The following is a 24,689-nucleotide window of genomic DNA, read 5'->3' on the forward strand; positions in this document are numbered from 1 at the left end:
GGGAAATAAATGGTATCGAGTGCTGCAAAGACCCACAGGTATACGCAGGCGGGAATGTCGCTGGGTGCTTGCCGTCGGGAGGTCCCTGGTGGACTCAGCCTGGGCAGTTTCGGTGACGTCATGGAGGTGGAAGGACCACGTGGCCTGGAAGTGCAGGGCTGGGAACGGGCCCGAGCTGGGGTTGGGTCTGCGGCCGACAGCGTGGCTTCGTCATCCGTGTGATTCCATTCTCGTGTGCCCGCTACTTGGCTTGCCCCGGGCTCTGCTGCTTGCTGCTGTGCAGTTTTTGTTTCAGCCCTTCTGCTGATTTCCAGGTGCAGGTACAATTGTTCTCCAAGCTCTGAAAGCACCTTGGTTTCCAGGCCTGTTGGCTGCTTTGGGCAGCGTCTCCTGTCGGCTCCCGAGGCCTTCCGGCAAAACCAGGGTTGCTTCCCGGGGAGAAGCTGTTCTAGGAGCTGAAACCCTTGTTGAAAGTCACAGCAGGCATTTCCTGAATGTTGCACACCAGGCCTTGTTCTCTGATCTTCCCATCAGTGCTGTGATATAGGTGTGGTCAGCGAAAAAGCGAACAGCCTGAGAGGTCACTGGCTGGAAAGTGGTGGAGCCAGCGCTGGATACCAGGCACACGGGACGCCAGCCTCCCACTGCCGGGCAGTCCTGTAGGAGTGGGCGTCCTGGGGACAGGGGTCCGGCGAGGACACAGTGTTCCGATGCTTAGATGTCACCTTATGAAGAACGTGATGTTCTGTACAAGGCAGAGCCTCCAAGGGGGCGGGCCTTCATTCTATAGGAAAAAGAACTTTCCAGAAAGTAATGCTGCTCAAAAGCAGACTTCCTCTCGAAGGAATAAGGGCCTGGCCTCTGGAAGTGTATTTTTGCCAGCTTCTCTGAAATTTTCTGTTGAATTTTAAAATTTTGAGCAAATATCTCTTGGTAACATAATCATTCTAAATGTATCTGACGGCTGCACAGTATTCCATCTTTATTTACCACAGCCTATTTACTGAAGCCCGTTCGCTCTGCTGTAAGTCCTATGGAGACGAACAGCCGTGTTGAACCATCTTTGCACGCATCCGTGACTGTCACTGGGGGTGGGATTTCTAGGCTCAAAGGATTTTCGGCGCTTCCTGATTTTCATGCGTCCTACATGCACTTCCTGTCCCATTGCAGAATTTCAAGTCAGCCGAGAATTTCCATTCATAAACTTAAGTGAAGAATTTTCTCTGGAATCTAGTAAGTGCCTTCGGGCTTACCATCCACCCAGGACATTGTACTGACTCTGAAAGGTTTTTAAGTTTCTCAAATATCTCAGCAAATAATACTTGTGATTTTAATGATTCATGAAACATTTAACTAAGGCCTCTTCCTCATTCTTAAATCATCCAGCCATTCTTACTGTGGAATAAACTAGTATGCTTTCTGAAGTTAATGAAACTAAAATCTAAGGGTTTCATATAAATGCTAAGGTAAAATGCAGTAGTAATTTAGTTTTAAACAAAGAAAAGTTAATTTTATTTACTGGAGGAAATCCCCTGATGTTTGTATATTTTAAAATAACTTGAACAGCCTGCAATTTTGAACAAATAATTTACAAATGAAGTAATCTGTAATCTCCAAACCCCAGGGATCCTGATAACCTCTGGCAGGTTTTAATTACAAAGCCGGGGCTGGAAGCCACGCTGCGTGAAAGACTGAGCTGATTCCCAGAGGTAGCTAGCTCCGAGCCAGAATTTCTTAATCTGATGCCTTATTTGTCATCAGCACAGTATTTAAAGTTGCCGTTTTATCTGAATAACTCATTTCATGCCATGAAACTGCCAAGAGGCACTACAAAACTAAAACAAATGGGTGCGCTTTGTAACTTTCTTAGTGTTAAGACTGGACGCTGTGTGGCAGCGACGTTGTGTATTTGTGGAGGGGGCTTGTTAAACCTTTCTAAGCCGCTGGGCTGGCGCGAGGAGCAGATACAAGCTCTGTGTCCTGGAGTGGGGACAGGTGTTCTTCCCGGTGATGGGAAGACTGCTACCAGCGCCAGCGTCCTTTGGGACAGGACCTTCCCTCATGGGCTTGATTTGCAGAACTGCCTCTGCCAGGCTTTGGATGGTAAATGCTGAGAGTTTCCATGGCAACGCCCTCCTGCCCCGGTGACCCCATACAGTTCAAAGCACCAGGAGCCCACAGCCCCCGTGGAGGTGGCCCAGGGTCCCGGCCACACCTCTGACCAGTCCCACAGCTTGGTGTTCCCTTAGGTGAAGCTTCCTGCTCCCTGGTCTTTCTCCTTTGTCTTCCGTGCAGGCCGTTGTCTGTGCAGTTCGTGCCACACATTCTGCAGCTCCCCTCACATGTGCATGTCTTCCCCAACCGGCCGCTGCCCCTGCTGGCCTCCCGTCCCAACTCCTCAGAGCTGCTGGGGCCAGAACCCACCCTCCCCTCCCCCGCTCTGTGGAATGGTCAGCACGCTTGGCTGAGGCCCTATCCCCTCCGGTGGTAGCCTGAGTAGCCTCTAGTCGGTCCGCTTCCTAGTCTCACCCAGCCTCAAATCCACCTTTGTCCTGGTGTCCCTAGAAAACACAAACCTCATGCCACGACTCCCCTCCTTACCATCCTTAATGACTCCCTGTGGATTCCAGGATACATTTAAAATTTTAATGATGGCGCCGAAAGCTCTTAGCATCTCTTTCCCCTGCTGCATATCCTGTCTCTTTCCCACAGCACGTTGCACTCCAACCATCACTTTCCATCCTATCCATCCTTCTCGTCCTCAGAGCCCCCTTCCTCCAGGAAGCCCTCCCTGACTTCCCCAGAATGAGGACGGTGCACCCGAACTCACTGCTTATCATCCTTGCAGCATTTATCCTGAAGTTTGGCCTACAACGAGATTTTTTGTTAAATAAATTAAGAAATTAGCAATGGTAGCTATCGTTGGTGAAAGGCAATGTTTATTGTATTAGCTATAATGCATGTTTCTTATAGAAAATAATAAGGAAAATTCAGACAAAAACAAAAAGGAAAAATGATAACCCGCTCTGTGACCGAGCTTAAGGCCTGTTAATAGTTTGTTTGATTCCCTTCCAGTCTTTTATCTATGGACATTTTTAAGATAGCCTCAGCTGTGTATTTGAAAACACTGCACTTTTTATTATCTTTTTTAAGGAAAGACATAAGCACAGCCCTCCTATTACATGCTCTGAAAAGCGTTTGAAGGACCACAGAATGTGGCGCCGGGGATGACCCACGTGTCTTGGTTTCCTATTGTTTGCAGGTTTTGTGATTGTTTGTTTGCAGTTGCAATGAACGTCTTTAAGAGTAAATAATTTCTTACTGGAGTCTAAGAAGTGAAGAGACAAATGTAAAACGTATGAGCCTGTGTGGGGCTCCTGCTACTTATTTCCCGATCGCTTTCCTGAAAGGCTGTGTCGGTTCACGCTTGCCTCTGTGTTGTCTGGAAACGTCTGTCTCACCGCAAGATGCAGGACAGGGGTTATTCTTAGCCGCTGTAAATCTGATAGCTAAAAACTGCTAGCTCTTTGATTCTTAGTTTTTTGAAGGTCTTTTTCAAATTGTCAAAACACGTCTTGGAACGTTAGTATTTATTTTTTGGTGATTTGTAGGTTACATGTTAATCCTTTTGCAGATACTTTTTCTCAGTTGAGATTAAGAGTTGAACGTCTCTTAAAAAAAAAAAAGAGTTGAACATCTCTTCACTGGCTGAAAACAAAGATGCCTAAGCAGGTGCCTGATAACTCTACAGTAGGTTCTGTACTGGGTTTTATCTTATAAGACATTGGAGCAGACACAGTGTGTGGAGCAGATGAAGGAGAGCTGAGAGCTGGAGGGAAGTGGGACCAGAATGATGTCTCCTCCTTGGGTGAACACTTACACACCCTCCTTGCTTTAAAAAAGAACAGCTCCATCTTGTTAAACACGCACAGGCTGTTCCATCACACCGTTCCCTAGGAAACAGTTGCTGGTGAGCAGGAGCCAACCACGTCTCCTCAACTTCCACCCCCATGTGAGATGTGTTCATTTGCCACAAAGCCTTGCACGTCTCTGCCCAGACAATCAGCTTGAGTCGGCTCCTGGCAGGAGATCAGGGAGCATCTGGACAAATGTGAATATTAGACACCAAATCATTTAACGAAAACCAGCTGGGAGGAGGAGGTTTTCCTGTGTTCTTGGACATTTGACAAATGGTGGTAGATGGTTATAATTCCAACAGGGAAAAAGTACTGCATACTCTAAGGATTGTGTGCCAGTTGGGTTTTTCACAGAGAGGAAACAGTTTGAAATGTTACTAATCAAAGCTATTTGCTATAATACACCTGGCCGGGTGGAAAGCAGTATTCTTGGAAAAGAGGAGGTGTCATTGTTCTAGGAAGTCTGAGCCCCAACACCTCAGTGTGTCTGCTTGGTCGTGTGGCCTTGGACAGGTCCCTTGTCAATACTGGAATAATGACACCTCCTGCTGGGAGCAGCAACGGACAGACCGTGTTTAGAGGCCCCTTCCACCCGTGGTGTTAAGAAAGAGGAAAAACGCGCGTTGGATGGAGGCCAGGGATGAGCAGGAAAGTCAGGAGCACGGAGAGTCCAGCCTCTGAGCTCCAGGTCCGGCCGCACTGTCGTGAAGCTCTGTCCCCTTGAGCACATTACTCAACCCCGAGCCTCAGCTTCAACAGTGGTGCCACAGGAATCCGAAGACCCACCTTTCAGGGCTGTCAGGGCTTACATGGCAGAACACATGGCAGTGTCAGCGCAGCGTGTGCGCACAGCGTTCAGGGAGTCTGGTGAGGGCTCTGTAACAATGTCCACGGGACCGTGTGCCTGGGTTCACATTGGGCTCCATGCCCACGAGTGGCAGGACCTTGGCAAGCCTTTACCTTGTCTGTGCCTCAGTTTCCTTCTCCTAAGTTGGAGAGAATGATCTTTTCTCTGGCATTTAGCTAGCATCTGGCTTTCAGTGTCAGCTCCTGTTTTTGTCATCAGCTTCAGGTAGGAATGCGTCTCCTGCGCGTCCAGCAGAGGTGGGGTGCACAGCTCATGGGGCTGCTAACAGCTGTGCAGAGCGGCCCAGGTCCCCACCCCAAAGACTCCATTTTGCCCTTTTATTTCACCTCGAGTATCTTCAGATGGTAAATGGGAGAACCAGTCTGAGGACCCAAAAAGGGTCTAGGTATTCGGTACTAAAGGAGCCCCTTCCAGTTCGTGTGGTGGTTTTACTGTAACTCCAGAGGTTCCCATAGCAAGTGCTATTCGTGTGCACGTGGGCTGTGGCCCCAGGTGCCAGCTGCACTGCACACATATCCCACCCAGGCTCATGCATGGTTACACGCTGCCCCGGGCTGCACATCCGAGAGCCAGAGGCTTTCTAGGTCCCTTACGCTCTGAACCCCAGATTCTAACCTATGACCGCAAACCCGGGCACAGCCCATGGTCCCAGGAAAGCTGATTTGTTTGCCACATGTCGGGAACCCAGGACAGCACAGAATAGATTCTCTCTCGCTGGCTACCAGGGGCCGATGGACACTTAAGTCAGACGCTTTCCAGTCATATTGCAATGACAATGGGTGTGGAGTCGCCCGTGTTCTAGCAAGGACTAAAGGGAAGTGCAGCAGGAAGAGCTGGGGCAGAGAGAGCCAGGCGTCGCGGGCGCTCAGGGCCTGCACAGGAGACGCTGGCCAGGGCTGGGCCCACACCTGCTCCCTAGCCTAGTCAGCACTGGCTTTATGTGCGTGTGTGTGTACAGGCACGTGTGTGCACATGTGTGTACAGGCACATATCTGCATTGCACACGTGCACGTGTGTGCATACGTGTATATGGGTGGGTGGGTGTGCATGTGTGCACACATGTGTGTACCTGCGTGTGTGTGCGTGTATGTGTGTACATATATTTTCATGTGTGAGTGTTCCTTTTCAAATGTCTTAGACAACTTTTCTAAGTAAATTTTATTTAAGCGATGTGACTGAAATCTGGCAACATATTTCCGAATGCTTCTTTTCACTGTTCACCAGGTTGAGTTTCTTTTCCTCGTTTTGATTTTTGCATCTTTTTCTAAATGATACGAATGACACTGTATTAAGTCTTTACCATTCCTCGAATCCTGTGAAAGCACACAACCAGCTCTCTCAGTCTTGGAACCTATAATCACTGACAGACCTGCTTTACAGAGGAAGGGTCAGTGCCCTCAATTTCTTGTTCTCTTGGTGACTTTTCAAATACAGCAGACAATGTAGAGCTTCTTAAAATAAGAGGTGGAAAGTGTGGTTCTAATGCAAGAAGAGTTAAACTTTGTGTTCCATGAGCATTTAATATTTGAAAAATAAAAATGTGTATAAATAAAAGGTTAGAATTCTTATGTATCTGTTGGGATCATATTACTTGTTTGACGTGAAGAGCAGAGAATTTCCTGCACCCCCGAAATACAAATTTCATCTAGCACTTAAAAAAATGTTGACCTTAGATTAATTTTGTTTTAAATTTGGTTTATTATTTTGGTTGGTCTAAGAGAATAACTACTTTATCATATATTGAAATGAAATCTTACAAATACGTACCTAAAAATGGATGACATGTATTTTAGAATATTTCCCTTAGCTGGAAACTCATAACAAAACCTCTCAGTGTGATTCTCCTTGAATTTTCAAGTATTGCTATAGGTAAGCCACAGAATAGTGACTTTCTGTTTCTTTAATAAATAGTTGCAGTTTTTCAGTTCTTCATAGAGCACGATGAAATTCTTTTACAAGAATTGTGGTGGAAGTGTTCAAATTTATTTTAATTCAAGAGTAGAGTACATTCACTCTAGGAAACATATGGAATGATCTTGTTTCTATATTAAATAAAACTGTGACATTGATTAGGTGGTAAACTAAGTTCTTCAGCAGAGGGTTGGACCCTCTTTTATTACAAACACTGTTAAGTGTTTCTAAGTTGTGTTAGTGACAAAAAGAAATGTGGGGATTCACTCTGAACGTCTTGAAGTCACCACCAGGGGGCGTGACAGGCCCCGCTGTCCCTGGTCTGTGAGATGACAGGGAACAATGGTGGGAACCCCGGTGGCGGGACACCAGGGCCACATCAAGAAGAGCCAGACGCCTCAGAGGAGCTGGGACTCTACTCCACTGAGAGAGGGAAGCCTTTCAAAGGTTTCACGTGGAGGGCGTACCCACTACCTCACTCACTTCTCATTCCCCTGGAGGCACAAAGCTGTTTTCCGGCTGCGTCCCCTGCACCTGGCATAGTGTAGGGATATTTCTATTTACCCTGTTTCCCTGAAAATAAGACTTAGCTGGACCATCAGCTCTAATGCGTCTTTTGGAGCAAAGATTACTATAAGACCCGGTCTTATATTGTGTAAGATAAGACTGGGCCTTATACAACATAAGATCAAGTCTGGTGGGTCGTCCCCCATAGGAGAGGGAATGCCAGGAAAGACTCCGGGGGTGACGGGACTTATGTTTGGACGTGTGGAGTTTGAGCTGCCTTTGGGACGTCCAGGTAGAGCTGTCCAGCTGGCGGGTGGGCTGAAGCTTAGAGAAGACACAATTAGAAATACGGGTCTGGTGCTCAGGCACATGTAAGCGTTGTTGAAGTGGTGGGGTTGACAGAACCCAGGGAGGGAGCAGCGTTTTAGGAAGGGCTCTGAAGACCACCCAGAAATCCTAAAACAGCCCTATCCCACGCCCACCATGAGTGTGGGGCCAGGATACAAGTGAGGTGTGTGTTCTCTTTATTTCCTGGGGCATTCAGAAACAGGTACAATGTGATCAATAAAATGCAAAAATTACTATTTACTATTTGCAAGAGTGGTTGATAGCATCAGTTAAATGAAAGCTATGCACAAAAACACGCATTTGCATTATCATTTTCTCTTTCAAAACATAAAAAAAGCTAGTATCCATGATCTATCGTGATTTTTTTTTTAAAGCAAAAATTAACGAAGATGAAGAACTGTGTTTGACATCTTGAAAGATCCAGAGGGATTCTTAACCTTAGGTCCTGGAATCCCCCCAGAGCCCTGGTTAGATTTCAAGAGGCCCCTGAAATTGGGTAGGAAAAAAGAACAGAATTATCACCAATTAGGAATGTAGGCCACAGCCTTTGGCGGTATCAGAAGTATGTGTGACTTTGTCACTGGTGGAAATCCCATATATTTCCATGTCACTTCACAGTGGTTGCAGCTGGGGACACACATGTCACTGTGTGGGTACTCGGGTAGATGTGAGCCTTGTCGTTAAGGCGCCCGCCGGTAAGGAAGCACGGACATGTGCTGGTGATTAAGCCGTGCCTCTCCCAGCCCTCCCTTCTTTCCGGGCCCTGTGACGCTGGCCTGGCGCCGCCTCTCTCCTGCGCTCTGCCAGCAGGGGCGGGGGTGGCTGGGGGAAGAAGGGGAACCAGCCTGCTCCTCCCTGTCTGCTTCCTGTTGCTGGGACCATCACCCCAGCAACGGCTCTTCACCCGGCAGCTGTGGTTGGTTCTGTTTCTAGTGTTTTTCACGCGCTGGGAAACCACCGTCATGGAGCCCTGTCACAGCTTCTGAGTCACCATGCTCAGAGGCCTGGGTCCGCACCCCAGCGGGTTCAGCAGCCCAGCCCCGTGTCCCCCCAGCCCTAGCCGTTTCCGAACCTATTACCTCTGTGTTACCTGAGTCCCCTTTGCCTTCTCAACCATCCAGAACCTCTTTAGTGCGTCCCCAGTGTGAAATTACATCTGTTAGCATAAGTAATTTCTTTTTTTCCTGTGGGGTCTCTGATTGATACAAGCATATCGCGATTTGATAATGTGTTCCAGAATAATCCATTTCCTTTGTAATCTCTATACTTTGTTTTAAGCATTTAAAAATATTATATTGAGAATGGCCACAGACTTCACCAGCCTGAGGGATGGGGGGTAGAGGGTGTCCATTCTGCAAAAATAGGAAAGAACTGAAAGTGGTAGCCACCCTGATTAAACTGCAGTTTCCTTGGTTAGCTGTCAAAGCCTCTAGGTACACAAACACGAAGGTTTTTGTTTCCATCCTTCCTTCCTTTCTTTTCAAATAAACTTATGGAGGAAAGTGAACTTTGTGTTATTTTCACCCTTTAAAAGCAGTACATTTCATCAAAAAAACATCAGAAAATGGAAAGAAAAATGGTTTTATCTGTAACCTTATTATGACATAAGGACAACCATGGCTCTATTTTGATGAATTTCCTTAGAATCTTTGTTCTTTTTTCAGATATTATTGGGGTGTATACACACATGCTCACAGATACTCAACAGGGTCACGAGCATTTTGCATTCTATTACATACTTGTCATTCACTCTGTCTTCACAGCTGGACAGGGTGCCATAATGCCGATAACCCTATTTCCTTAGGACGTAAATCTTTTAACATAAGTTATTTTGTATTGTGGTCAAACATGCATAATGTAAGACCTACCATTTAACCATTTCTAGGTGCACAGTTCAGTGACATTAAGTACATTCACACGGATATACCACCATCCCCACCATCCATCTCAGAACTGTTTCATCTTCCCAAATTGAAACCCTGTCCCCATTAAACAACAAGGCTCCATTCCCTCCACACACACACACACACACACACACACACACACACACACATTGCCAGCCCCTGGCAATCGCCATTCTGCTTTCTGGCTCCATGAATTTGATTAACATAAATGTTTACTATTGTATGCTGCTCTTCCAATAGAAGTTCATGGTAAAATGACTTTAAGGTATATATTTAATGTAAGTAGTATTTACCTGAAGCTTGCCTGTCTTCCTTTCCTCTTTTGTTTTCAAATTAAATTAGTAACTGTTTATATAGAATAACATCCTCCCATTCTCTTTTTTAAGTCATTTTATTTGTTTTTACCTTTTTAAAATTGTATTTATTTATTATTAGTTTCAGGTGTACAAAACATGATGAAACATTTACCCCCTCACAAAGGGATCACCCCCACAAGTCCACTACCCATGTGTCACCGTACAAGCTGTTACGATGCCAGTGACTCTATTCCCCATGCTGCACATTGCATCGATGACTGTATACACATATTTAGTTATAGTTGACATTCAGTATTATTTGATATTAGTTTCAGGTCTATCCTCCCATCCTTGCCAGTCCTCATTGTCTTATTTTTTGATGATATCTGAAAATGTGTGTAGGGTCATGATGGCTTAAGTCTTTCCATCTGTGTGAATTTCAGATATGGAGAGTTTATGGTAGGGAGATGGTTTTAAAACAGAGATGTGCTCTGGTCTCCTTCTCTGAAGATTTTTTTTCACACAGATTTCCTAATCTTTTATGTGGCCAATTTCATGTGGGAACTGTTGGAACTCATACTCTCTAAGTTCTGTTTTCTAGGGAAAACTCCACGCTGACTTTTCTCTTCCTCCTTTTGTGGCATGGCATAAGGAAAAGAGTAAATTGAATTTTTTAAAAAATACACAGCGTTTGCCATCTTAACCTTTCTTTTTTTTTTTTTTTTATTGGGGACAGTGTGTTTCTCCAGGGCCCATCAGCTCCAAGTCATTGTCCTTCAATCTAGTTGTGGAGGGCGCAGCTCAGCTCCAAGTCCAGTTGCCGTTTTCAGTCTTTAGTTGCAGGGGGCACAGCCCACCATCTCATGTGGGAATTGAACTGGCAACCTTGTTGTTGAGAGCTCACGCTCTAACCACCTGAGCCATCCGGCTGCCTCCCCATCTAACCATTTTTAAGTGTACAGTGAAGTGTTATCAAGTGCATTCACAGTGTTATGCGGCCATCACCGCCATCATCTCCAGTTCTTTCCATCTTCCCAAACTGAAACTCGGTCTCCATGAAACAGTCACTCCCCACCCCTCCCCCACCCCAGACACCCACCGTGCCGCTTTCTGTCGCCACGAATTTGACAATTCTAGATATTTCATGTGAGTGGAATGAGGCAACATTTGTCCTTTTGTGTGTGGTTTATTTCACTTTCCATAATATTTGCAAGGTTTCATCCACATTGTAGTAGGTGTGAGAATTTCCTTCCTTTTTTAAGGCCCAGTAATATTCCATTGTACGGATGGACCGCAGTGTTTATCCATTCACCCATCAATAGACACTTGGGTTGCTTCCACTTATAAAAGAGTATATTGGCTTTTGTATTTAATGTGAATTATTAGAAATTTTGATGTGGATTAACATTGATAAAATGGGTGCTAATGCCTCTTTATGTCATTGTGTATGTACTCTGAAGCCAACATGAAACCTCTAGCAGCGGCCCCTCGGAAGTGCTTACCTGTGGCCACCAGGGGGCAGCCGTAGGAGTCCGGCCACCTTCCCAAGGTGTGTTTCAGTTTTCTCCTGTTTCTCTGCCTACACATCCCTTTGTCTTCTTCCAGAGATAAGATGCTACAAGATAGCGATGGTTCTACTATTTTTTTATTCTAAATGTAGGACACATATTTTAAATACTCATAGACTATTAGAGCTCAAAGCTTTGAGTATTATTGTCGTTTTAGTGTTCTTAGTTGCCTGACCGTGGGCAGATAATATCTTCTTTTACAAAAACGTGTGCCATAGAAGAGCCTCTTCACCCAAAAAGGGAAGTTCATGAGCTTCTATTGCCTAACCCCATTCTCTGGAAACACAGTCATCCCTCCTTATCTGGCTGGAGAAGTCAAGCCCAGCCAGCTAGATGGTAACTCAACCAGGAAGTGACTGGGTGCCTGAAGGAAAGTAACTGTTGCAAAGTTACCTCTTGCACTGGAAAAGTATCATGGTTGCTCCTGCTAGAGCCTCAGGACTTAGAATTCTAAGTACAATTTCAGTTGTAGGGGTTTAAGGAGCTTGTGCAGCCGTCCCCTGCGTCAGGGTATATACAGTGCAGGCTGTTCTGAGCTGTAGAGAGAGAGGGTCAGCTAGAGCCTCGGGGGCAGGAAGGCAGATAGGAGGGCTGAGTTGGTCTAGGACAGAAGTTAACTGCTGCGTCCTATTGTAAACGGTGACTGGAAACATTAGATTTCGGTTGAATCCTTGAACTATTTTGTGAGAATGTGCATGATAGAGACCACACTTCTTTACTACACTTACAGTTACCATTTCACTTATTTAAATGCTGATTACAAATAATCACTCATTTGTCCCTTATAAGCCCTAGGAGCTAAGTACCATTATTACTCCTGTTTTACAGATGAGGAAACTGGGGCAGAGAGAGAGGGTGTGTAACTTCCCCAACAGCAAGTTTCAGATGGAGGCCAACTTCTGGCCCAGCGGTGCTGGCGGGAGACCCAGAGCTCAGTGTCATCCCCCACGGGGCCCCTCCCTGCAGGAGCCAATTGTATTCTAACACTAACAAAATAATTCACTCTCACCAACTTCAGTACTATTCCTTCTCCAAATCTCTTTGCCTGTTTACCTTTTCTTGGTCAAAATTAGATTCTACCCCGTCGGCAAAAGTGTCTTGTTCTGAGACTTGTAATTGGTTTCTATTCAGGTGCCTTCTCAGGTGACTGAGAACAGAGTCTCTGTTTACTTTATAGGCAGTTTTAATGCTATTTAATTTCTAACAAGCCTCAGTCCTGTCCTGTATTATTACAGTGCGAGTTCTAACTCACAAAGCCTCACTGTGTCCTTATTGTTTCCCTAATTGTAGAGTATCCAGTTTAAGAAGAGACGGGTAGACCAGGGCCCTGTAACGTTTTAATGATGGGACTTCTGATGTTCAGTCACGATAAAGAGTCGGCAGCATAACTACTGAAAAGGAGTAAATAAAACTGGTAGCTACTTGCAGATTATGTCTAATCCAAAAAATCAGTCTAAAATGGAGGGTTCAATGAAATCGTTTGTAGAGATACAAAGAAAAATCCATAGCAATCCCGTATCCCACAATCATTTTTTTTTTAATATATACTGGGGGTGCCAAAAAAAACGTATACAAGTGGACACTTTGGTCAGCATTGCTCAAGTATAATATCGCCATAATCAGAAGTGTCTGGATGCTGATGGTAACCACTCTGAGCACCTCTTGTAATTGCAGAAGTCAAACATGACTTGTATTCATCTTTTGCTATCGGTATATATTAAGTATTACAATTTTAATACAGTTTTCCTTTCTTAAAATGTGTATACATGTTTTTGGTCTCCTCTATATAAAAAATGGTAAAAAGGTAAGATCCCATTCGAACTAGCATTTAGGAATAAAGAAATAAGCAGGAACTGCCTGAAACTAATATTATATGTCCACTCTAAGTGCAAACATAATTTTAAGGCATTTTCTTATCTTAAAAAAACAGAAGAGCAGGACACATATGAAGAAAATTATAACAGTATACTAAAGGACATATCAGATTTAAAGATGGAGACAGAGCTACCTTCTTTCTTTCTTTCTCTCTCTCTCTCTCTCTCTCTCTCTCTTTCTTTTTTTCTTTTTTAATTGGGGAACAGTGTGTTTCTCCAGGGCGCAGCTCAGCTCCAAGCCCAGATGCATTTTCAATCTTTAGTTGCAGGGGACACAGCCCACCATCCCACACGGAAATTGAACCGGCAACCTTGTTGTTGAGAGCTCGGGCTCTAACCAACTGAGCCATCCGGCGGCCCTACCTTGTTTCTGAATGAGAAGACTCAATGATGAAAAGATGTTAGTTAATCCATCCCCAAATAATTTATAAATGTAATTCAAATACAATCCCAGTCTCGGGGAGAAGGTTGGTTTAAAGTTTAACAAGTAAACTTTAAAGTTAATCTGAAAGAATAAATAGCCCAGCCAAGAGGTTTTGGAAAAGACCAATGAGGGCGATTTTCAACTTTTTTTGTAGCGTGCCAGTTCTTTGTTCAAACAAAATCTTACCTTCCTGTTCAAATACGTCCAGTGGGTCCTTTACTGCTTCCTGAATAAAGTTCAAGTTCCTTAACCTGAGTATTGTTTAAGAAAAAGAAAAAAAGGCATCCTAACAAGATCCAAGGGTATTCTGAAAAGCAATAAAAATCCCCACAATTCCATCACTTAAACAGAGCAGCTCTTTGGTTCACTGTGTTTCCTTCCAGTCTTTGTCTATATATGTACATTTTTATGGATTCATGGTTGTAATGTGCTTATCTGACGACAGGAGCATCGAAAGCTTGGCTTTCAGAATAGCAGTGAGGCAGAGCCAAGATTCTGGGCTCGAAAGGGGGGGGGCAGCTGGCTGGAAGAGGGCAGAGCTCTCTGAGTACCCCCGAAATGCTGATTAAAGCTATAAACCTAATCCAAGCTAATTAAGTGACGCCAGACTCTACCTACAGCTTCTCCAAACCCATGTATAAACTGTAATTTCAGAGTCACTGATTTTGCAGGAAAAGTAATCTGGATACTTCAGCAAAACAGAATGTGCTGCAGGTTCTCAATGATGGCACCTCTTCATGCCAGGCTGGGCTCCTACTGTCACCTCATGTCCTGTCTGGTGGCTGCATCTCTCCCATGTGACACAGGAAGTTGGAAGAGGGCACAGGATTGCCCAAAGCTACAAACTGGGAAGTTATCAGAGCAGGGATTCCAACCAGATTTTCTCCCAAGCCTCTGCTTTGGAGGCATGTGGCCTTTGGCACCTTGACTGCAGTGCCCCGTGTGGACTGTGCACGTGGCCTCCCATCAGCCTTTACTCGCCAGCATTCCCCGCTTTCTGCAGGGCCAGCCCACAGAGGCCAGGAGGCAAAGCCCAGTTCTCTGACCTTCTCGCTTGCAGCGTTCTTCCTTCCAGCCCACGTCCACGGTCACACGCTTGGCCTGGGTGTGACCGCACCACCTCTGAAATCTCAGCTTCCTTCCACCCCTCGGTCCCACTTCCCATCCCTGAGTGTGGGGTACTGACCTTCCTGCTCGGCGTGGCGACAGTAACTAGGCCGGCTCTGGAGTTCCTACTGGACGAAACAGTGGGCCACAATATTAGATGATGTGTTGAAGTATTTGCACCTTGACCGTGATCTCTGTGCATGTTTAGCAGTGTGGGGGCCTGTGGGGGCATGACTTATGTGTACACGTGCTCCTACAATGTGGGCACCTTGGATGCAGGTACAAGTCCCTCCAGATCAGGGATCTCGATGGGGACCATTGTGCCTCCCAGGGGACGTCTGGCAATGTCTGCAGACACTTCCAGTTGTCACAGCGAGGGTGGAGAGTGCTACTAGCATCAAGTGTGTACAGACCAGGAGGCTGCCAATAGTCCTGTGATTCACAGGAAGGTGTCAGAGCCAAGACTTACTGGACCCGAGATGTCACTAGTGCCAGGGCTGAGAACCTTGCTCAATATGTCTGTCAGAGTTCCCCGTAAAGTCCAATCCCACATTTAACACGATGCCTCCACGGAAGTGGGCACAATAGGAGGGGGCTTCAATAAAGTGAGTAGCTAAAATCAACCCCCCTGGTCAGAAGAAGCATCTGGAAGCTGCTGTGGGCTCGGGGCCACGCCTTCCCATAATCAAAGGCGGGTCAGGTCGAAGCTGCCCTGTGAGGCCAGGTATAAAGGTGCTTTAATTGACCTCTGTGCTGGTACTCGGAGATGACGTGCTCAGGAGTGGCTATTTGATCTCCAGTTATTCCAGAATTTCTACTCTCACGCCACACACGTCTCTCCAGACTGCTGTTCTTCGCTCTTCCTCAAACTTCCCTTGAAGTTCATCTAAAATCTTCATTTTTCAGAGGTGAGGCTTCTGTATTCTGTCTGTTAAGTCTTCTGTAAAGAGATCCGGTACGTACTGACTGATGGTGCAGGAGATGCCGGCACTTTCCTGGAACAGCTGAGACGAGGCGTCTTTGCTTTGAACTCTATTTCAGGGTCTAGAGAACAGAGGGGACCCTCCCCTCGGGGTGAGGGCATGGTGCCATGCTGAAGGTGCGATAGTCTGGTGTCCTTTAGGAAAATTCCTTTTCTTAGAAAGATGCCTTCAGAAATGCTGTTTTAGGATTTCTGGACGTCAGGGAGGAAGGTCGCTCACTTCTGATGCTTTTGTCCTTAAGTCAGCTTGTCTTCAAGTCAGGCAGCTTAGGAGCAGGCCCGACTGATTTTTAACTCATCGTCAGTGCCTTTATATGTCCCTCTTTGGGGTAGGTACTGTTTAAATTGAGGTTATAAAGTCCTGTGTCCCCCACAATCCCTTCCCGTGAATGGTATTTGCCAGTCACGTCTGTAGCCTGGTTGATTTCTGGATTTTCCAGCTGGCCCGCTAAAGATTTGTTTCACGGTTCTGATTGTTAGAAACATTCTGTCTCTGATAGAACGTTAAACGCAGGCAGGATTACTGAGGCCAATGCCAAATAAACGGGTGCAGACCTGGGAAACATGGCTTTCATTTTTTTTTCTATTCCTTTTCTACCCGTTTTCTATTCCCGTTTATTTCTTTCTTATCAGTGGGGTGTTCCATTGGCTGGCGAATACAGTTGTGGAGTTAAGCCTCTCTTCCCATGGCACTATCTATCTGATCAAAAGTGTTTTAAATGGACTATTCTGAGAGCATCTACAGATTTTTTTTCTTTGCATTCAAGTTGACTTGGGGGACTTTTCAGAGTGTTCCTATATGACTGAGAAATACAAAAGGATTTCAGTTGTTTTGTTCTCCATACTTGAAGAAAATAACCAGTCAACATTTGCAGTGTTGTATTCATGAAAAACAGAATTAGTTTCCCTAAGAGATGATTTATTGGAGGTGTTTGTGGCCATTTCCTTGGTGACGCTTTATGGGGGATATTTCTGTGACCATTCTGGTCCGGCCCTAAGGACCGCCAGTTCTGAGGGATGGATTGGAAACTTGGGCACCTTTGTTTCCCAGGCTTGCTGTGGACTCATGCTGGACACTTGTGGAAATGAACTTCATTCCAGAGTAAAATAAATTGGCAATTATTTTAAATATGGATCAGAGTTTACCCCGTGGCAGTGTCCCGGGGCTTTCTGGGGCTCCTTGAAGGGCTCTGTGCTCAGGTTCTGAAAACAGTTTCCCCTTGGCCGGGCCAGCGGACGTTCGGTGGCAGGCCCTTGCGTTTCTGTTCCTCCTGCTCTTCATCCTCCCTTGGCTCCGTGGTCCAGTTTCTGCTCCAGGACTTCTTGTTATGCTTCTTGTTATCTGTCCTCTCCTGGCCACTTTGGTGGTCTTCTCATCCCGTTCAGTTCAGAATCAGGCCAAATCCTGAAAGTCCACACTCGCCCCCACCCCGGCCCCTGCCGGCCCCTTAGGGGTCGCTCTCAGGCCTCTTCCCCACCCCCGCTCCATTTTTTTCTCACTCTCCGTTGACTCCCACCTTTAGCTTCCAAACAGGTTCAGGTTTCTCCCATCCTTAAAAACTGAGGGACAAGTGAACAAATCTCCCCGCACCCCAAAATCCTCCCTGCTCCTGCCTTCTTCCCTGGCTGTAATCTACCATTTTGTGTATGTACCCAGCTCGTTGAAAATGTTTAACTGTAGAACTTTAACAACGGAATGCAATAGCCACTGTTTTTTCAGTTGCACATTAAAGGCTTTCTCAGCCTGTTGTCCGTACTCCATCTGCCTTGTGGAACTCCAGTGTCCACACCAGCCTTCAGGCGACGTTTGTTCGTGAATACTGGCTTCCAGGAGACATCTCTACTTTGTTTCTCCAGCTACCCGTCTGTCTCGGCTTGTTGCTGACATGCCTCTTACTCATTAAAGGCAGGCATCCCAGGATTCTTTCCTCCAGCCTCGCCTCTCTTACAGGCACGCATATTTGCATCACCTTAGACCGGTTCAAACTGCCTGTGCTCAGGTGTTTGGGACACCCCACCCTCCTTCCTGCCACCACTTCAGATTTGGTCCAAACAAAACCCACACCTGTCACCTTCCTTAGGAAATCCAAAGGGATTGTAGAAGAAAATCTATTAGATGAAAAAAGTGTGGTGAATTGCTGGGTGCTGGGTAGTTATGCAAAACCAATAAAAATAATTCCTGAAGACATGCTCCTTTTAAAAGGGAGTTTCCATTCCCAGTTGGTACAAAAATATAAAATAGTTAAGAACAATGAAAGTTAGTGATGACCGCCTGTCAGAATCCTCATTTTATTAGGAGAATCATCATCCGTCATCATTTATGAAGTGGCCCCATTCCAGAAGAGCCCCCTCAGAGTCTGGGAGGAGGGGAGAGGGAGCACCGAGTCCCAGGCAGCTGTGAGGATGAAGTGTGACCCCCCAGCACAGGGGTGGTGCTCAGTAAGCAGCCGTTTGTGTGCTGGAAAGAGCTCACTGAGGCTTTGCAGCCACTCACACCCCCTGCCCCGTGCTTCCGTCAACTGAAGGCAGGCAGGATCCTGGCTGAGGGCCACGGTCACGGTGGGCCTGAACTGGGCCAGCTGGCTGTGGGGTACAGCTTTCTCTGCAGGTGGCAGGAGGGGCTGGCTTCCCCATTTGATGCTGCAGCCAATGGCCCGGGTTTTCATGGCAGAGCCAGCTAGGCATTGCCCTGGGTGTGTGCACCACTTTCCCAGTGCCCCTGGCATGGAAGATGGGGTTACTGGTGAGGCTGAGCCCAGGGAGACAGCTAAGGACGTTCCCTACGCCCGTGTGTTGGCTCTTCCCAGTGGGGACCCCGGGCTGGCTGGGTAAGCCCACTGTTTGTACAAGTAATACAGACGTGTTGGTTGTGCTGTTACCAGCATGGCTAGTGATTCCTGTTCATTGGAAACAGACGGTACGGCTGTGATTTACAAAAATGGTTTCATGTCGGTTGTCTGACTGATTGGGAGGCCGGGGCTTCTCTGCCCTCTGCTTTGTGCCACAACGGCTGGAAGGGTTTGTCTCTGAAGCCCCAACACTTAGAACCAAGCCACAGCAGGAGGCAAGCCAGTGAACCTAGCAACGGACCCACACCATGGAGACCAGGAAACCCAGCCTGGGCGTGGCCCCAAATTGGTTCAGTGTTTGCAGTTGCTGCTAAGCTGTGATTCTGCTCTTCCTAGGACAAAATTGGACCATTCTGGTTCCCTTTTGTTCTTTTCTCGGGAAAGAAAGTTAGACATTGAGTTCCTGCACGTCATTGTAAGGTCCATCACAGAGCTGCTTTGCAGATGGCAGGCATTTAATTTTCGTTGAGAGGGCACAGATCAGAAGCCTGGTGGCTTTTAGGGATGCCCGAGACAGGCAGTCTCCCCAAATGTAAGGTACCCACTCAGTACAGGGCCTCTAGGCTGAAATACTGACTGTGTGTTTGCAGGTCAGGAACCATCTGGCAGCCTAGAAGGGGGCCAGAAATTCAGAGTCCACCTGTTCAAAGTGGCATCCTGACCAGAAGAAGGGGAGACCTGAACCAGTGTCCTTACCTCACAGCTCTTCACATAGAGACCCCCACTCCCCACAGACCACGCAAAGCCTCCCTTCCTGCCAATGGAGACCTGCGCTTCTTGTGTGCTTTCTTCCCTCTGATATTCTGAGGCAATTGTAGTTTGTCTTCTTCAATGTAAAGGGTTTCTATTACTCCGCCAAGCTGCCTTTAGACCCTGAGTACTGGGAAGGAAAATAGGGTGCACCTCCACATTTCCCATTCTACAAAATGTCACTTTTCACAGCCATACCCTTCCTTTGGCTTCTTAGTGGACTTTCTAAAAACCAAGTGTGTAGGTTCCACCAGTCGCTCATTAACCACCCTCACAAGTGCCTTACGATCAGTTAAAAAAAAAAAGGCCTGCCTTAGAAGGGGGCTTCAATGAGGGGCCCTTTTCATCAGAGAGCTACTTAGATCAAAGTTAACAGAAGGCAGCTAGACACTCTACACTTTATCCTTGGAGCCCAGGGACTGCATAACAACACCAAGAAGCGTGAATTCAGCCCTCTGCTTACAATATAGACTGACTTTGGCCCTACAGCTAGGAATGGCCTGAGAGGCTGCCACCTCGCAGGACCCACGTCAGACCATCACGGCCTCCTCTAGACGCATGTTATGTTGACTGATGTTTTTCTCTAATATGCTACTACTCGGGACTAAGAAGTCTTATTATTTTATTGCTGGTATTGTTGGTTTGTTCCTGGGACTAAATCAGTCGGCTAGCTGCTGCTTACTCCATGACAGTGCCGTGCCCTGCCTCCCTTGGCTTCTGCAGCAGCTGACCTTCCCACAGCATTTGTGGGGTGGGGGAGGCTCTGGGTTTGCTCTCATACCTAGTCTGCCCAGTCTCTCCAGGTCACCCCAGGTTGTTGTCCAGCTTCCTTCCTGCTGAGGAGGAGGACAGAAGGCCTGGCCACCCTGGGTGGGGACTCTCTGGGAGCAGAGGGAAGAGAGTGGGCTGAGAGGCGGCAAGGCCGGCCCTGGTTTGTGTGTTCATTGGGCCAGCAGGGCAGCTTACCCCGCTGTGCTCAGCGGGGTCTGAATCTCGTGCCTTCCATGTTCCATACACCATGGCACTAGCGTCGCTGGCATGTGTTAGATGAGACTCGAGACACAGGTGAAGTGACTTACCATGATCCCATGGTAAGTGGGAGAGCCAGGAATTGGACCCAGTGGCTTAATTCCACAGCCCACACTCTCCGCCCCTTCCCTACTTGTCTCGTGAAGCTGATCACTAGCAAATAGATGGTCACCTGGCGTCTTTGGGCGTGGCCGCGCAGACAGGCAGGTAAATGAGGCCTGTTGCCTGGGGGTGTGGTCATGGGGTTTGGGGTGGCAGATAGCTGTAGAATTTGCCTGTCTAGATGGGAATAGTCAAACTGAAGTCTCCAGGAAGGCTATTGTATTAATTAGCTATCATTCTCATCTGCAAAGTTGTTAATACTACTAAAATGACTGCTTTCCATGATAAAGTCCCTAAGTCTCATACTTGTTTATGGAGAACAGTTTAAAATTATTTTCTCCAATTCACGTCACTTTGTACAATCAAGAATTTAAATACAGTAACCTATTTCAGTGTTAGAGCAAGAAAACAAGGTATTAAAAGGTAGGCCTTCAGACTCTTTGGAAGTGATTTCTGGGACCTCAGGATGCTCTCCATCAAAGCTCGGCGCTGTGTTCACTTCAAGCAAAGTTGGAACCTGCGGAGTTTCTCCCGCAGCGGCCGCTCTAGGCCTTTTCTCGGCCTCTCCCGTTGCCCCCGCCCTCTCCTCAGTCAGGTCCTGGCAGCCCAGCATCTCCTGTCCCGGCCCAACCTTCCTTCCGAGCGTCTCTCGGAAGCCTGCGCGCGGGAAGGCGCTGTCTACTGTGGGGAACTGCGTGCACACAGCTCATGCGCTAACCTGTCACCAGAATAAGGTTGGGGGGCACAGAGTGGGAAACTGGGGGACTTGAACAGTTAAAATGAATCTGAGGTCTTTCAAGACTCCGGGGCCGCCTTTGCAGGGAATTCGGCCGAGTGACGCTGGTGGAAGTTCTCGTCTGGAGGCGGGGAGGTGGTTTTTCTGAGCCGGGCCTTCAAACCGTGTCCCTAGAGCACGGGCCGCAGGAGGCCCGCGCAGCCCCGTCGGGTCGGGTCCAGGCGCCGGGGGCACCGGGCTCGGGCGGCACAGGTTCCCATTCAGATGAAAGTCGGCGTCGCTTCCTTCCCGGGGCTCTGCCGCCGCCTGGAGAGGTCCGGAAACGTTTTGTCGCTTTGCCGGTAGGACTTTTACAGAACGGGCGACGCGCGTCCTTTGGCAAAGCAGGTGCGTACTGGGCGCCGGTGCCTCCCGGGGCGGCGACTCCCTCTGCGCCCTGCGAGCCCTCCGCCGACCCCGAGGCCCCGGCTCTCGGACACTGGACCCGCCAGCCCGCGCTTCGCTGCACCGCGCTCCCGGCCTGGACGCGGGGCCTCACGCCCGCGGGTCGCGCGGTTGTGTCGTCCCGGGAGCCGGTCCCCTCTCGAGGTGACGCGTACCCGGGGCCCCTCGGCCGGCGGGGGCTGCTGCGCGCGGGCTCAGGCTGCAGACTCCGCCGCGGTTCCCTTCGGTCTGAGCCTATAGGAGTTCGCGGGACGGCAGCGCGCGGGAGCCCGGCGCCCACTTCGCGGGCGGCGGGGCGGAGGCGGGTCCGGGAGGCGGCCCGCCCCCCCCGCACAGGCCCCACCCCGGCGCCCGCGCTTCCGCGGCCCCGCCCCCAGGGACCCCTCTGCACGCAGACCCGGCCCGCGCGGCCCCTGGCCCCGAGGCCCCTTTTCCCACCCGCGCTCATCCAGCTCTCCTCCGCCCGCGGGGGGGCAGCGGGGCGGGGCTGCGGGCGGGGCCGCCGGGGTCCGCTTTTCCCACCGCTTTTCCGGGGCAGGCGGGAGGCGGGCAGGGTGGTGACTGATAACCGCGCAGCGGGGGCGGGGAGGAGCGCTCAACAGGGCGGGGCGGGCGGGGCGGGCGGGCCCCCGGGGGCGGGATCCCTGGGGGCGGGTCCTCGGGGGCGGGACCTCGGGGGGGGTGACCTCGGGGGCGGGTCCTCGGGGGGGGACCTCGGGGGCGGGACCCCGGGGGCGGGAACTCGGGGGGGGGACCTCGGGGGCGGGACCTCGGGGGGGACCTCGGGGGGGGGTGACCTCGGGGGCGGGACCTCGGGGGGCGGGTCCTCGGGGGCGGGACCCCCTGGGGGCGGGACCCCCTGGGGGCGGGACCTCGGGGGCGGGACCCTCGGGCGGCGCGCGGAGGCCGACCCGCTGCTCTCCCCGGCCCCCCCTCGGCCGGGCGGGTCCCCGCCACCTGCGCCCCGCCTCTGAGGCCGCGCCCGCCGGGAAGTGCGAGCGCCCTCAGCTCCGGGAGGGCGAGTTCCCGCGCGGACGCGGGTCTGTGTCGGGGACGGTACCCGCCGCGCTCGGGATGCGGCCGCGCTGAGAGCCGCCCGCCGCGACCCCGGAGCCCGGCCTTCGCGGACTGTCTTTCCTGGCTGTGGGAAGGGGGACTGTAAGCGGGCAGGATGACCCACCCTTCGGCCAAGCAGAACAAGGAAATAGACTGTCTGAGTCCAGAAGCTCAGAGACTGGTAAGAGGAAAACGCGTTTCGAGACTTTCGGTTCTGGTCCTTGTGGATGGGCGGCCCGCACCTTCGGCCGCAGGCGTCTGTGCCTGGGGAGGGGCGGGGTGGGCGCCCCCTGGCCGGGACCCCTTAACTGAAGGTCCCACACGAGGATGTGCGCGTGGGATCGGCCCTGCTCGCGTTCAGTTCCCAGCTCCGTGTGCGCTGCCCCCCCCCCCCGCTGGATGGCACGTTTCATTGGACGCCGCCGCTCCCCTCCCCGGGACCTAAAGGAACGTGGTGGCTCCCCTCTGCCGGTAGTGGCGGCCTTTGGACCGGCTCCGACCAGCTGGTGACTCAGCCGCGGAGCTCTGAGACATGCCCCTGGTCTAGTGTCACTTGGAGCGGTTAGTTTGGTATTTTACAAAACACAGCACCTAAGCACACCTGGTGCTCAGAGCCGGTTCCCTTAACCTGAGGCTGGGACCACCGTGTTTCCCCGGAAATAAGACCCAGCTGGACAATCAACTCTAATGCGTCTTTTGGAGCAAAAATTAATATAAGACCCCGTCTTATTTTAACATACCGGGTATAATATGATTAATATAATATAATATAACCGGGTTTTATTTTACTATAAGACCGAGTCTTATATAAGACCGGGTCTTATATTAATTTTTGCTCTAAAAGACACATCAGAGCTGATTGTCTGGCTAGGTCTCATTTTTGGGGAAACAGGGCATCAGTGGCTGGGTGGTTTGGAGTGCTTACCCTGCTCCGGACCTTAGGACCACTGGGCACTGAACGGATTTCTCCATCTTCCCCATGGACGCCAGTCCCTGAATTAGCTTTGGCTCGTCTCCTGGGGTTTCTGGGTCTGGCAGGGTCCTCCATCCAGGGGATTGGGATTTGTTATCCAACCTAAAACCTAGTACTACTGGGACCACGGATGTGGGAATAGTTTGTCGTTAAAATTGGGCAGGGGATGAGGTGGGAAAGGTTGGTAAGTACCCATTTTCAGGCAGCTTGTGGCTGATGATGAATGGGAGTATCTAAAGGCGAAAGGATGCACTATGAAGTCAGTGCTGTGGACACCCTAGCTTTCCACTTCATTCGGCCTTTGTGGGAGCTTGGTAAAAGTGTGAGCCCCAAACAGTCAGTCCTGCACAGGGTAGGAATTCATCACCTCCTGGGTGTCGGTGGAAGATGCGACGTGAACAGAAGGCCCTGACCATGGAGGAGCCGCCACAGAGAGGCGTGGATGTAGACACTGAATACGTGCTGGAAAGTTTCCGCCCTTGCGCAGGACTCCAGGTGGATTTGTCATGCCCATTTTAGTTGCTGCTGTTGTGACCTCCCGTGAAGATCCTGCCATGGGCCAGACTGTTGGAGCTGGTCCAACCCCTCCCCTAATTGGGTTCCAGGGGCCTGGGACCTGCAGAAAGCACCTTGAATCACCATCAGGGAAGGGCCCTTAGAAGAGGAAGCAGGAAGTGCTACTGAGAGAAGCCGAGGAGGTGCCAGCTGGGGAAGCCATCGCTGGCGGGAGCGAGTGGGTGATGTTAGTCCTGGGGAAGATTCAGGGTCCTTGAGGAAGGGAAGAGTAAACATGGAGAACAGGCTGTGCAGAAGGGAGGGACAGAGCCACCAGAGGAAGGAGCAGAAGTGACACGGGGCTGAGGCTCTGGCCACAAGGTCTCCTTAACCCCTCACTTAACCCTTGGATGGGGTCTGTCGAGATGCGAGATGCGTGATGCGTGCCTCCTAGAAATGCTGCCAGAAATGATGAAAGGGCAGGCTGGACAGGTTCTGATGGAGAAAGCGCTCCATCAGCACTGCCCACCACCCCCGCATCCCCTATCC

At 49.4% G+C, this 24,689-nt stretch overlaps 1 protein-coding gene across 50 annotated transcripts in view; it reads left to right on the forward strand.

The window, feature by feature from the left end:
* Positions 1–24,689, forward strand: part of LRRFIP1 (LRR binding FLII interacting protein 1) — a 131,136-nt gene that overhangs the window by 31,765 nt on the left and 74,682 nt on the right. For 8 of the 50 annotated variants that reach the window (XM_081050599.1, XM_081050603.1, XM_081050593.1 and 5 more), the window contains exon 1: positions 22,601–22,853. The exons of 33 other annotated variants lie outside the window; for them this stretch is intronic. In XM_081050599.1, coding sequence (XP_080906725.1) covers positions 22,788–22,853 — 66 coding nt within the window. In that variant the 5' untranslated portion in view covers positions 22,601–22,787. Of the gene's footprint in view, positions 1–22,484; positions 22,854–24,689 lie in introns of those variants that run through there. 9 more of the 50 variants (XM_081050598.1, XM_081050617.1, XM_081050597.1 and 6 more) reach the window with 5 other exon arrangements.

The sequence above is a fragment of the Rhinolophus hipposideros genome (assembly GCF_964194185.1).
Source record: "Rhinolophus hipposideros genome assembly, chromosome: 6".
Taxonomy (NCBI): Eukaryota; Metazoa; Chordata; class Mammalia; order Chiroptera; family Rhinolophidae; genus Rhinolophus; species Rhinolophus hipposideros.